The sequence below is a fragment of the Fusarium redolens genome (assembly GCF_020744475.1).
Source record: "Fusarium redolens strain MPI-CAGE-AT-0023 chromosome Unknown BKA55scaffold_1, whole genome shotgun sequence".
NCBI classification, from domain to species: Eukaryota; Fungi; Ascomycota; class Sordariomycetes; order Hypocreales; family Nectriaceae; genus Fusarium; species Fusarium redolens.
Genome location: NW_025763664.1, coordinates 5,037,395 through 5,051,504, shown reverse-complemented (window position 1 = coordinate 5,051,504; position 14,110 = coordinate 5,037,395). Strand labels below are relative to the sequence as shown.

Here is a 14,110-nt window from a genome sequence, read left to right as displayed (position 1 = left end):
TGGTAGAGATACAGAATTACCCTCACAATATGCGTAAGACTTGGTCGTGTTGCAGAAGAGGAGGCGCCTCGTTTTCTCATGCGACATGTGAGATTCGATTCGCGGCTGAGCTGTTACCGTCACTGTCACTCTCACCCTGACCTTGCTTTACAGGTCAGTGCCTGGCTCCTTGCTCGTGTCCTTTCGTCTCATCGCCTGGTGAGATAGAGGTGAGACCAATAATGCGACAGTCATCTCGCATGACTGCCGTCCAATCTATCATTCCATTTCCCTTTCAACTCCTGATTCCCTACGAATCATGTTTACCCGTGGGCGCTTAGGCGTCATGAATTCGTCCGTGGGGTCCCAGTCACTTTTTGTCTCCCCGGCGCACTGGCCCTGAATATCATTCGAGCAAAGCCTTGGTTGGGTATCATAAACTATGAATGGAAAGCCTTGACCTTGCGTCGCTGTCCCTGTCTTTTCATGGCTTGCCACGAGTCTCAGTATGGCTCTTATCAATCATGCGAATATTACACGACCATGGCTCTGTTGGCTGCCTCTCTTATTCTGTCCGTATTTCATTCATGTCTATCGAACCATGCATCATGACACCTGAAGCAATGAGACCTCCTTGTTCTCGACTTTAATGATTGCCATTATTAGAGAGCACAGGCCAGTGCTATAACGCGGGGATGGTCCCGATAGGCCACTTCTCTTGCTCCTCAGCTTTTCTGGCCTTTTGTCTGATCGTACATGTACCGAGCGTGGCTGGTTTGTTTCTCGATGACCTATCGTCAGCAATGCATGGACACCGTTGCACAATGTCCCATAACATGTAAGCTCTTTATGCTCAACCCCAATGATCCTATTATTCTCCGACTCCTGAAACCATGTCTTGGTTCAGCGACTACGAGTACGATGCAATACTGTAGTATTCTTTTATTTGTTACAGTCGATCAAGCGCGGTCAATGCATGCTACCGCTAGTGACCTCTATTGCTTAATTATTCTGGGTGAGGCCGTGTAAGTGCCAAGGTGAGTTGGACTGCCGCCGGATATGTTCTATCCTGTAGTCCCGAAAACCGTTTCCAAAACTCCGAATTATGGCTTTGGTAAAATGCTCTCATCCTGGGATCCCGAAAGAGTATGCTTGGGGCGCACAGCATGTAACGTTTAGGGGACGTTCAGCCAGGCTGTGAGCTGTACGTTGAGCTGTACGTTGGGCATTGTAAGCAGCCCAAGCAACATGAGAGCTCACTTTGATTGACGGAGCACCAAACACTGCCTCTTTACAGTTTATGCAGGCAACCGTCTATCATATTCACTTCTATGTCTCAGTACTTGGAGGCCCATTCAGTACTTCACATGCCATGACTGCAACTGCAGTCTTGATCGGTTGACAGGTGCGTCGGCGCGTCGGCATCAGATGCTTTACATGGAGTGATTTCTCCGCATATTCAAAGTACGGGGGATGCAAGATCAAGTTGCCAAAAGAGGCAGCCTTAAAATCTATACCCCACGAAAGCGGTCATCCATCTCTTTATGGTGATATTCGGGGGGCACATCCGAACCAACGGAATGGCTCTTCTTCAACATGACATCTGGTGGGGAGACGCGGGGTTGATATGACATGTTTATCTCGCATGGTAGGTTGAAATGGATGATTATAGAGTTATAGTTGTATATGAACTTCATGTGATTGTTCTTTTGCACTTGGGGGATTGAATGTTAGAGCTCATGATCGTGTTATCATGATAAACCCTTGGTATGTTCTGTTGGATGACTGCCATGATGCCTTGCTGTAACCTGCCTCACGCGGACAAAACGACTGCCCGATATCCGTAGCCAGGACTTTAGGTACCAGTCAGCAAGCTCTGAAAGAACAGCATTGAATCACAAGAATTGCCTGGTGTGTTGTCTTACACAATGGTGGTGAAGCAAAGCCAGATTATATAGGGTAAGCTGGAAGAAGTGGCTTACGCCTCCCTAGCCACATATGCAGGTTCCTGCCACAATTGATCCACAGGGCAGAACTTATCGTCAACTTCAATGCCAACGAGTTGATGGGGATACAGGACTTTCTGAAAGCATAATCCAAGTGGACAATACAGAAAAGCACGATAACTCCCATACCGATGTTTCGTGTACTTACGAAGAGAATTTAGGCGTGGAAAGCTCGATCAAAGCTGCTTGCGATCGCAAAAGGGCTCTGTTTGTAGCAGGCCTTTTGAAGATCCTGCCAAGGCAGTGAAGAGTTGATTCACTTGGAAAGTGAAGGCGAAAAGCTCATTCATTCACAGTCTGGAATTAATAACAAACAACTGGTGATCTACGAAGTAGATATTGTCAAAGAAACCGCTAGTTACTGGGCGTTACTGCAGACATTTACTTGGCAGTTTCTTGCCAGGCGCTGCCACTGCAAGAGTCAAGTGCAGAAACCTCGAATAGCGAAAGACCCACAAGACTTATTCATTGGGCCTCTATTTGATTGCAAGATTCTTTCTCTTCTGCTTTCAAATACTTTCCCTATCTTTGATCTTTCATACCCAGAGACTTGTTTTCGAGGAACATAGTAAAGGGTAAGTGCCCACTGCAAATGGTTGCTATGAATCTGAGGTAGCTAGGGACAGTCACTAATAAAAATCAACAGGAGAAAGAACGAGAGACAGGAGAGTCGAGTCGGAAGTGAAGAGCGGTGCGCTCTTGCCTAAATTCGTCCCAACTTGCACCTTCTTTCGTCACGAGACCTCGCATCATAACAACATTCGTCGTCTCTTCATCATCTCCTCCAAGCTCAACTCTCCCAACTCCCTTTTCTCAACACGCAACTAATCTTGGAGACTTCGCCATCATCTACCATAGCACGGCATCAAACCAAAACGGCGCGCTTGATTCCATCCGAGTTCTTCACAGGCACGAAGACCACGTTTAGTATGCCGCGAACTCTGAATCTGTCTTGTTCCGTAGCTGACCACAGTTCATAGGCGAGACCAGTACTGCAGATGGATGCAACTCAAGACAACTCGGCCGCCGGGCCTTCTAGTGAGGTCTGCCAAACTCCTGAGCCTGTTGAGTCGTCTGCGCCCCCAAAGGCCGAACATCACGGCCCATCTGAGATTGTCTCAAACCCCTTGGTTGATGACTTGAAGGAAGGACATACCCGCCGCGGTGTCTTGATCCCCCTCAAAACAACCCAGGAAGTTCGGCAAGATCACACAATCACTCATGCGTACATCACACGGGCACCTACCAAACAAGCCAACGATGTCATCACGTACGCCATCCTCCAGACCCTGACTGTGCCAAATTAACATGATGGTTTTGATACTAACTACCGAAACCATATAGGGCCTTGCGTAACATGCGACCAGATGATAACAGCGCTAACCCCCTGCCTCATCTGCGCAGATGTTCCAAGCCCGGTGATCTTCCCGCCCACCTCAAAACTCAGTTTATGAATGACAGTGCGGTGGGACGTCAAATCCATACAGCTAAATCAACATGGATTTACATCATCATTGGGGAAGTCAAAGATTTTACCCGAGAGGAACTGGTAGAGGTTCTCTCGATTGTTGAGGGCGCCGAGAATGACCTCTTTATCGAGAAGATCCCAATTCCCCTGCTTGCACCAACATCTCAAGTACAAGCAGCTATGTGGTCTTCTCAATTTTGGCCAACTGTATATCGGAAGAACAACCCTTTGGGTCCACACCCTAGTATAGTAGCCCGGGGAACTGAAGATATCAAGGACGACGCCTCTGTATGGATGGCACTAGCCCATCGTGTTGCTTTACAAGCTAAAGAAACCGGGATCGGCGAAGCTGTCGGAGCTGTGATTGTCCAGAGGGAGGGAGGAAAAGTCGAACTAGTTGGGGTTGCTGGAGATGCTCGTTGGCACCAGGAGTGCGGCCTGCTGGAGGGTACCAGCAACCCCATGACGCACTGTGTTGTTCGTGCTATAAGCATGGTCGCCCAGAAACTTGTTCGACACGAGAGACGAGCCGCTGGTCTGCCTTTCAAGGCACCCAATCTCGAATACGACGCATTTCAAGACGGTCCCCTGCTTGAGATAGAGAAGCAATGCTTTGAACAAGAGCATCCGAACAAAGATGGATATCTCTGCCACGGGCTTGAGCTTTATGTCACCCATGAGCCTTGTGTGTCCTGCTCTATGGGCATCCTTCACTCTCGAATGGGAAAGGCTGTTTTCGCTACACACATGCCTCGCAGCGGAGGTTTGAGCTCAGACGATCGTCCGGATGGAGGTGGACGAGGACTGGGGCTCTTCTGGAGACGAGAGCTCAACTGGAGCTTGATGGCCTGGGAATGGGAACGTGATGGCGTACCCAACTTGCCTCCTCTTGACCCCATCACTCATGTTTAGGATTACCACCTCCGAGGTCGATATGAGACTCATCGGCTCCGTTGCTATATACGCGAAGCTAAAGTGACAGCAAAGCTCCCAAAGAGCAATGACAGAGTATTACATGCAGCACGATACTGCCTATGGACAACAATGATCCAGGCCGACAACATGATTACGATTATCTACCACTGCCTGGCAGGGTACGTTTTATGGACTTACTTGCAGCTGTAGCATTGGCTGGACAACACAAAAAGGGTTTAGATAGCTCTTTACATCCCAGGTGAGAAGTCAATTAACAAATATTGGCGTTGGTCTTGTAACAATAGCTTGGGCATGGAGGAGAAAGCATTGGAAGAAGTTGGACGTGGAACTTATTGTAGCATGCTAGCTTCATTTGCGCAACATGGTATGTATCAATTAACTTTTTGTTGTCTGGAATATGGTCTGCCCAGTCTGCTTTGCATTGATTCATGGCTGTATTGTATTTAGTAAAAGAGTGCCAGATGTGAATGGACCCTTGCTCCACGCGCTTCAGGACCTGCCCCTCTTTGTATATCCGTGCTGCACCCTACGCCTTTGACCTTTTAAACCAAACAACCCCTCTGCTTGCACTGTCAGACCCATAGCCTTTACAAAGAAGCTCGCCAGCTCCGTGGGTCTTTCAAGATTACCGATAAGCAGGGGGGAGTTTTGTTTGTTTATTGCTGCTTTGATCAGCAACATGCATCTTCTATGACTCGTTGGCCGCCGATTTCCCTCTTGTGCCGTCCTTCGTCGCGATAGTCCTGCCGTTGCAGTTAGCGCTGCATTCACAGCCATTTGTAGCTTCACGAGCGCCGTCAAAGAACCAGCAGACCATTGCGGCAGGCATATAAGCGCTTCGCGACGAGCTGCACCTGCACCTGCAGCGAGCAGAGGACCTGTAGACCTATCGGCTTTCAACTTTCTCCTCACTACACCAACGGTCAGGGCATTCGATCGAGACAGTTGCAGCACCGATTACGCCGATCCTCTAGACGAACACGACGCCGAAATGGTTAAGAAGCGCAGCGCCCCCAGTGGTGGGTTCGGGGCAGGTTCATCGTCCAAGATGAGGAAAACGGCAAACGCTTCAAAGTTTTATGCTGTCAGAAAGGGAAGGAAACCTGGCATCTATTTGAATTATGATGAATGCCAGGCACAAACGACCAAGTTCCCAGGTGCACAATGTGAGCAGCAATCCTACGGAAAAGCACAAAACCTAGCCGTTGCAAATATGTAAACTGACCATTGTCTCTAGTCAAGTCATTCAAAACAGAACAGGAAGCCCAGGACTATATCGATGGCAAGGAGAACCCATCGGCGGCTAAGGGCCCTCCGAAGTTCTATGCCGTGGCTGTAGGCCATGTTCCAGGCATCTATGCTACCTGGGATGAGGCCCAGCCACAAGTCATAGAGGTCGCTGGACCCAAGTACAAGAGGTTCACAACGCAAGAAGACGCGGAGCAGTTCATTAGAGAGAACGCCAGCTCGGAGACCTGCCGAGCTCTGGGTATATCACGTGGGCAAGACTCTTCGCAGGAGTACACTGGGGCCGCTTTTGAACCTGTAGAAACATCTACCAAGAGGGCCAAGGCTGAGCCTACCCCAGCACCAAAAGCAGCACCTCGCGCCGAGCCTAGCTGTGAAGAAAGTGGAAATTTACTCAAGATTTGGACCGACGGCAGCAGTCTTGCCAACGGTCAGGCTGACTCTCGTGCTGGTCTTGGAGTTTATTTTGGTCCCAATGACAAGCGTAATCTCGCGGAGCGTCTTCCTGGCGAGCCTCAGACTAACCAGCGTGCTGAACTGATGGCGATACTTCGGGCATTAGAGATTGCGCCTTCAACACAGGACGTTCAGATTGTGACTGACAGTCAGTACTCCATCAAGTGTGTGACACAATGGGCTCTCAGTTGGGAGAAGAAGGGATGGAAGACTGCGTCAGGAGTCGAAGTCAAGAACCAGGATATCATACGCGGTGTGTTAGCGAGGATAGAGGAGCGGGATGCAGCCAGGTCAAAAACCTCTTTCCAATGGGTGAAAGGACACGCCACTGATCAGGGCAATCACCAAGCAGATCGTCTGGCGAATCAAGGGGCCGGTTTGCGTTCAGTCGATTGATTTTCGGGAATTTCCCAAGAGAGATAGTCTGCTACGAGAATGTAGCTTATCTATCTCGGGAGAGGACTTTGCTCGAGGGTCTCTGGAGCTATTTTGCCAGGTCCATTCTGCTCGAGGCTGTAACAACGCCTGAGCTTAAAGGCAGAGAGCTATTGAGTCCTGTGGCCTGGGGCGGATATTTGGAGTCCGCTCGGTTCCCTTTATTATGATGGTGTTCTTTTGGTCTGTTCTCTTTTGTAATGATACCTGCCTGATATAGCTCATATCGGGCCACGAATAAATCAAACTCGTTCATATCCTTAACCCTGCTCACGATAGAGGGTACTTGATCACTTGTCTTGGTTGATGGTATTCACGATGATGTCGTCTTGAGCTCTCCATTTGTCCATAGGAGCCGCCCCAGTCCCGTGCTAAGTATTCGTTTCGTATACCTTCAACTAACACTCTCCTGTCAAGTCTGCTGTGCGATGTCCCTCATATAATAGAGAAACTGTTGATCCGGGCCGTTTCAGGACAAAATCAATGGGCCACCTCTGGACACAATAATCAAGAAGCTGGATTAAGCAACCCAAGCCTCTATAGATGATCAAATCAATGGCGAAACGAGTTACAGAGCTCTCTGCAACCATCACTTCTGATCACTTGTGTCCTGGTGCGCAGAGCTGGGAGCCAATAGCCTGACACGACTTATCCCTGAATATCTATCTATGAAGGCATATGCTCCCATAAACTTCCTATTCGACGTTCCCCAACCATGACTCTGGCCGCAACATATGCCTTCACGGCAAGCTTGCCTCCTCTGACCATGGCTGTACTATCTTCAAATATGCCCTAGGAACAATGAATATCAGACCTATTCGACTCTTCTCCTCGGCTCTATGTATATATTTACATTAATCCATCAATAACTAGCCTGGTATTGCTTGGTGCCATCCGGTGATGTCGAGTTGCTATCCAACGACAAGTTGAGCGATTGTCCAACTTTGATCACGATAGGACGATTTGATTCCTTCCGTTCGACAGGGGTTGAATACCACTTTCTCAGGCAGGGACAGGGTTGTCGTCGTAAAAGTCCTTGAGATTACTCTTTATGGAATAGCCAGGATATATGCTTTCATATTAAAGAGGCTCGTTGCCCTGTTCTCTTCTACAGAGTTTATACAATACGACACACTGAGTTTACATGACACGACAGCAATCAAATGGCACGGGGCTACCCGGATGTCGGTCCTCCAGTCTTGAGATCCCCTGGCCTCTATATAATGTATACAGCTCAAAAGAGGACATAATGCCGTGATCGCCTGCTCTCGTCTCGGCGGACAGGTTCTGCAAGACAACAGCTTAAGATGCGTCTTTTCAGCAGACTCGTAGCCACTGTTGTCTTGCTTCAGCAAGTCCACGGATTTAGTCCACGACAAGTCACGCACTTGGATACTTCACCCAAATCTCGACTACTCACCCGGGATGACGATACGACGGGCGTTGTTGGGGGTACATTCGACCAACTGATCGATCACGACAACCCTTCCCTCGGAACCTTCAAGCAGCGGTACTTGTATAGCCTTAATTATGCGAATGGCACCAACCCCCCTGTTGTGTTCATTTCTCCCCTCGATGCTGAAGCTGAACAAGTGAAATTCTGGTTGCACGATGACTATGTCATTGGTGGCATGATTGCACGACGCATCGGAGCTGTGATGCTGTTGCTTGAGAATCGGTATTTTGGCCAATCGTCGCCATATCAGCAACTCACGACTGAGCATATGAAGTACTACACCGAGGACCAAATAATGCGCGACAAGATATACTTTGCTGAAAACGTCAAACTACCATTTGCGAAGAATGGGAGTGCCAGGCCGGCCAAGGTGCCCTGGGTTCACACAGGATGCTCGGCGCAGGGAAATCGAGTCTTGTTCACGCAGAAACAGTATCCAGGTACATTCTGGGCAAGCTGGGCGTCGAGTTCACCACCGCAAGCGATCCCTGATTACTGGAGGTACTCTGACGCGGCTAAGGCGTATTTGCCCAAGAACTGTACAGCAGATGTCGAGAAGGTCATTGAGCATCTGGACAATGTCATGCTTCATGGTAAGATAGTGTTGGAATATTGAAAAAGTACCATGGTACTAATGCACTTGATAGGCTCGGCAGATGAAATCCAGCAAATTAAGGAAGACTTCGGGGCTCCTGACCTCAAGCACAACGATGATTTTATGAACCTGCTCAACCATGGACCCCAGTCTTATCAGACCGCTTCTCTGCGCATACACGATACGTGGGAATTCTGTGATTACGTCGAGAATGCCGTCAGTGTCACGGACAAGTCGAAGCTTCCAAGCTCAGGAGGCGTTGGTCTGGACAAGGCGCTGGCAGGATATGCCCGCTGGACCAAGGAGGTCTGGATCCCCGGAAAATGCGAGAATCGGGGTCCCTGGAAGGGGGTGAACAACACGGGCTGCTTCAACTTTGGTGACGCTGACAGCTTGGTCTACGCCAATAAGACATTGATCAGTCCAAGCATCGTCGAGACCCTGCAAATCCAATGGCTCTTCTGCAACGAACCTGAAGAGTACTGGCAGACGGGCTCGCCAGAGGGTACACCGACGCTGGTCTCACGCTTGGTGAACAAGGAGTACTTCAGGAAGACATGTGCGCGTTATTTCCCTCCCGGTCCTAATGGAGAGACCTACGGCCTGGCCAAGGGAGAGACGTCAGAATCATGGAACGCTCACTATGGAGGCTGGAGCGACCCTTCTCCCTACGTGAAGAGGACTGTCTTGGTTGATGGCCTGTATGATCCTTGGCGAACAGCAGGATTTGCTTCTTCACAGAGACCTGGCGGTGTACTCGGCAACAGCACCTACATCAAACACTTTTTGAACCCCTTGGGCAATCACTGTACAGATACGTTTCGCAATGCTGGTACTATTTGGCCAGAGGTCAAAGCGATTCAGGAGGCTGGCATTGATCAGATTGAGAAGTGGGTCGCAGAGTTTCCCAAGAACAAGTAAACTTTAGGGGAACGAAAGACGTGGATGTATGAATTGGCTCAGGGAGTTTGGTGGTGAGGCTAGATGGCGATGGGGAGGTTGCATCGCTGATCGACGCTGCTAGTGACTACGAGGACCTTTGATAGACGATCGTGTAAGTCGAAGCGTTTTATCTAAGACATGTCAATGAAGGGAGATAAAAAAAACTCTATTCCCGCGTCTAGAATCTAATCCTGGGCTTCACAATTCATCATTGTCTTGGACTTGCTTTTTATTTCTTCTTGTTCTGTATCTCTTAGACCGCCAGTTATACCACGTTGGTTGCTGCATCCCTTGCGTATAACCTCATTGGTTTCTCAATGATGAAAAGCTGCCTTAACTAGTCCTTTCAACTGGGAGTATCAGAAACATGCATAGATAGTTATTAAGAGCTGTCTCGAAATCCGTACTAGAACCAATCAAGCTGAGTCTAAATAGCCCGAGGATTTCTACCAGTTAATTCCTAACCTGCCATCCCGCAACATGCGGGCGTTGACTTGACGCAATTAGGCGCCCTTGCCTTGAACCGTTATGCAGAATGTCTGATAAACGCTAGTATCTCAACAAGTGTTTCTTATGTACTGACCCCTTGTATTACCAAGAGGAACCGTTATCTGGTGGCGTACAGCATACAATTCACTCTTGACCAATGCTACGCTGTAGAGGCCACCGAAATGTTTATGTTTGAAGTCAAAGCCACAAACACTCTTGTCTCTTGTTAATGTCTAGTCATTTCGAGGACACGCGGCAAATGCTTTATGAAACAGGGGTCGTTGGTATGGATTGTTGTTACACAGCATGCAACCGTTGACGCTCAGATAACGCACCTCGATCACATATTCCAAACCATTCCAGAGGCAATTTCCCCTTGAAGTGGTTACTAAAGAAAACTACTATACTTCTTTTTTAATCACTATCGTCCGGGATGTTTCCGTAACTTTTCGTTACTCGTTACAGATGCAAGATTGCGGCTGCATCTATACCAATTGGGTCAACTTTCAACCACGTCTCGCCAACCTTTTGAGGCACACTGAGAGATAATGCGGTACAACCACCAACCATATCAAAGCCAAATATGGGCTTTTGGTTACATTCTACACCAACGTTCGGCCGCGAGGATGCGACATCGGAAAGTTTTGATGTGGCTTTGCGGTTCTTTGACTATGATATGAGCGACTTTACCATCTTTGATATGTGCTGATAGACGATCCACCTCCGGCTACACTCCGAGTAGTTGGAGAGGGAAGAAAAACACCTCATTTGTCCTTCCTAATCTCTTTCTTTACTCAATTGAATCAACTCTGCAGCAAACGAGGCGTTTCTGAATAGTCATCCTGACATCACACTAATTACAAGTTGCAGACGGTAGGTTTAGTTTTATGATAGCAAGCAACTATGGTGCCATATACCCAGTACTAGTTTGTCACTGTTGCTGTAACTACTACCTTAGCTTTCTACCAGTTATGCCTCACCTGTCTCGGTATATGCAGACCGAGACTCGATGATTATGTTTGCCTAACTCACCGGGCCGATCTAAGTACTCGGGCCGCTTCTAGTTGGGTTTAGCAAGCTGGAGAATTCGACTACCAAGTAAGGAAACTTATATGTTTGATCTTATTCGATCGCCTGTGTTAGTTGATCTGCCGTGTATCGTAAGGCGAGAACTGAAAAAAATCTCTCATTGTCGTTCCGACTAAAATAAACTATGTGATGAACAAGCATCCAATCCATACTGAAAACACCATAATCAGAGTTTACTTCCCCCTCGCCCCTCCATAATCCATCCCCTCCTCCATGCAGCCTGCAGAGCTACGTTTTTCCCCGAACCCCAAGTTCAAGCCACTGGTACGATTCTCCGGGAATAGATGCAGTAGTAGTCACAAATCTGCAAAGGGATATTCCTCATTCCACCATGTTTCTGCTATGCTTTATCTGGTAGGGCCGTTTATGTGTCGTTGGCATATCTAGGACAGAATGGATGTTGCGGTTGACGTGATACTGGTTTTGATAACCCTAAGCACACTTCACTTACACTTGGCGTAACTCAAACTGCGCCAGCTTTTATACGATGGCCAAATAGAGAACTGACAAGTACAATAACACCCGGTCCGACGTTTTTCTTTTCTTTTCTACAGTGAGACCCTTTTGATAGATTCTGGGAACTAATAGGCCATTGCAAGTTAAATTTATGATTAAACCTGTTTCCCCCGCGTCAATCGTGTCATACGGATATCACGGTCAGGCCAAGCTGGCCAAGTCTGTATGTTATGTATGAGACAAACAGGGCAGTTGCAGTTTGTTGAGTTCATCAAGATAACAACTTACATATTTGTATTTCCCCTTTGGGACTGTTACGCAAAAGCTAGGGGAAAGCTGGGAGGTTTGCCCGCGGAGGCCGTAGCATCCACTGGGAGGACATTTAGGACAGTCATCGAAGCGAGCTTAGCATGTACGTACTGCGTGGGAGGGCAAAGCCTTATGGAAACTTGCAATTGAGGCTTGAATCATGGTGATTCGCTTATGCTTGGACGTGGGACTCCAGGGGAATGGGAAGGGGGAGTCTGAGAGCTGGGCTGGGCTGGGCTTGATCCATTCATTGGATCTACAGGGTTCTTTCTTCCAGTGGAGGATGTCTAGCCCACCTCCATCAATGTCTTGAACTCCACTTATAACGAGACAGTTTCTTGTGTTGGTTGTGTCTACGTAATGTAGGCGTTGCGGGAAGAGACAACATTGGGTTCTTCTTAATCAAGATCAAGATGTATGAGCACGAGGTGAAAGTATCTGGCGCATGGACACCCGGATGCCCCATGATAAAGCCCCGTGAGTCAATGAATGATTGATAGTCTAGAGGAGGGGAAAGACATGTCAGCGCGTCCACTAACAGGCCTAGGTCATCAGGTACCAACTATTTCTTACTGGAAGCTTGCTTTACCCTTGTATCATTGGGTCATCGTCCTGCTAAGTCTAAGGCATGGCACCCTCTAATAGTAATCAACAACCATCCTCATCCGACGGGACGATCGCCTTGTCCGAGTCCGTAGAATAGTTGAGATGAAGACAGGCTGTCCATTCTATAGCTTTCGAGTATCTGTTCATCTGTCGTTTTAAGAGTCACAGCTTGCGTAATACGCGAGAGGCCTCTGATGGTTTTTTGGTTTTTTGATGAGTTGCTCGATACAAGGATGTCGTCCATCGTCATTCCCCGCTTCCCGTTAATAAATGAATCTTGGGAGTGTGTATCAGCCGCCAATAACTCTTTCTAGATACCAATTTCATTCGTCATTGTTTACTGTGTCTTCCTGTCAATCAGTGCCGGTGTCTGCTGCCACCGGAGATCTGCTTGTCAAGCTTGGATCTACAAGGAGCTTGATACCGTACTGTGCGATTGTGACAGTCTGCAACTGCGAGGGAGATCCAGCGGAAGACCAGCCATGTAGCCCCGATAAGTGTGAGACCGGCGCTGATACTGTACGGATCGGATAAGGAGCAGGCAAAATACTCGTGTGAATATCTCCTCAACCGCACTGTCTTGCGCCGACAACGGGACCCACTCGGCGCTGTAGGTACATTTCGGATCAGATACCAGCCCCCGCCACTGACAATGAACTCGCAGACTCACCAAGTGAGTGAGCACACACCACTACCTACCAAAGTGTCTTTACCACGATTTGCCTGCAAGGTCAGACCCAGTCTCCACGTTTGCACACACTCTCACACACAATCTGACCAAAGTGTGGAAGAGGGGACTCGCTGGGCAAACGACCGACCCCGAGAGGCCCAGCTAAGGTACGGATACAACCAAGCCAAGGGAACAAGAACAACCCATTACCCACGAAGCTATTACATTAGCACAGTTCAAAGTCATCTCAGCCAGCAAATGCCTGCACTGTCGCTTGTTCTGTCCCTCTTTATTCATCTCCCATTCATCTCCACTCTCTTCTTTAGGGACACCAGCTAGTAACAGCCTCTACGGAGGTACTGCTAGCCCAGACCAGACAGGCCATCTGGAGACTCAGCGCATCAATCAATCAATCCCATCTAACTCTTTGCCTCGCTACCTACCTATTCTATTTCTCCTCATCCTCTTATCATCATCCCTTCCTTATCCCCCTCATACCTTACCTTTGACCTATACGAAAATTGTAATCTCTTTTCTTCTTCACTTGCCACACGCACACATACGCAGTACACACCTTTTAGCTGCGAACACGCACCTGGACCAGGGGTTATCTGACAACACAGGACCCTGACCGTCTCGCTCGTCCCGTCTCGTTTTTCCATTGACCGACCTGCCTGGCCTGCTTGGCTTGCCGACTGTGCCCGCTGTGTTCGCGTGCGTCTACTCCGTACCATCCAAAACCAAACCAAACCAAACCAACCCCAAATCACTAGGGGTTCGCCCATCCATCCATATTACGATCTTGCCCCAACAATCACGGATTACCGATTTCTCTGATTATCGATTCGACGCCCGAACTCGTAAGCAACACACTCTGTTCCTGAACAGAAAAACATCTTATTTTCGCCTACGACCAGCATCGACATTTTACTCGAGTTTGCAATTGAATTTACGTGTGTTAATGTCTTGA

The 14,110-nt window shown here is 48.4% G+C and overlaps 4 protein-coding genes across 4 annotated transcripts; 3 read left to right on the top strand and 1 right to left on the bottom strand.

Moving 5' to 3' along the window:
* The first annotated feature begins 2,556 nt into the window (after positions 1-2,556).
* On the top strand, positions 2,557-4,523 carry BKA55DRAFT_54032 (cytidine deaminase-like protein). Its single transcript, XM_046190247.1, has 4 exons — positions 2,557-2,580; positions 2,632-2,912; positions 2,966-3,255; positions 3,330-4,523. The coding sequence occupies exons 3-4, from the start codon at positions 2,984-2,986 to the stop codon at positions 4,363-4,365; spliced, it is 1,308 nt and encodes a 435-aa protein (XP_046057338.1). The 5' UTR covers positions 2,557-2,580; positions 2,632-2,912; positions 2,966-2,983; the 3' UTR covers positions 4,366-4,523.
* A 1,186-nt stretch (positions 4,524-5,709) lies between these two features.
* Positions 5,710-6,489, top strand: BKA55DRAFT_496000 (ribonuclease H-like domain-containing protein; the record flags this gene model as incomplete). The annotated part of the gene is made up of 1 exon (XM_046186334.1): positions 5,710-6,489. A coding segment is annotated over one exon (780 nt), but the record flags the coding sequence as incomplete, so codon positions are not given.
* A 1,107-nt stretch (positions 6,490-7,596) lies between these two features.
* BKA55DRAFT_552094 (serine carboxypeptidase S28-domain-containing protein) lies at positions 7,597-9,677 on the top strand. Its single transcript, XM_046191409.1, has 2 exons — positions 7,597-8,577; positions 8,632-9,677. The coding sequence occupies exons 1-2, from the start codon at positions 7,836-7,838 to the stop codon at positions 9,498-9,500; spliced, it is 1,611 nt and encodes a 536-aa protein (XP_046057336.1). The 5' UTR covers positions 7,597-7,835; the 3' UTR covers positions 9,501-9,677.
* A 3,861-nt stretch (positions 9,678-13,538) lies between these two features.
* BKA55DRAFT_53863 (uncharacterized protein) lies at positions 13,539-14,083 on the bottom strand. The gene has a single exon (XM_046190051.1). It carries the CDS (start codon positions 13,923-13,925, stop codon positions 13,599-13,601), a length of 327 nt encoding a protein of 108 aa, XP_046057335.1. The 5' UTR covers positions 13,926-14,083; the 3' UTR covers positions 13,539-13,598.
* Positions 14,084-14,110: the final 27 nt, after the last annotated feature.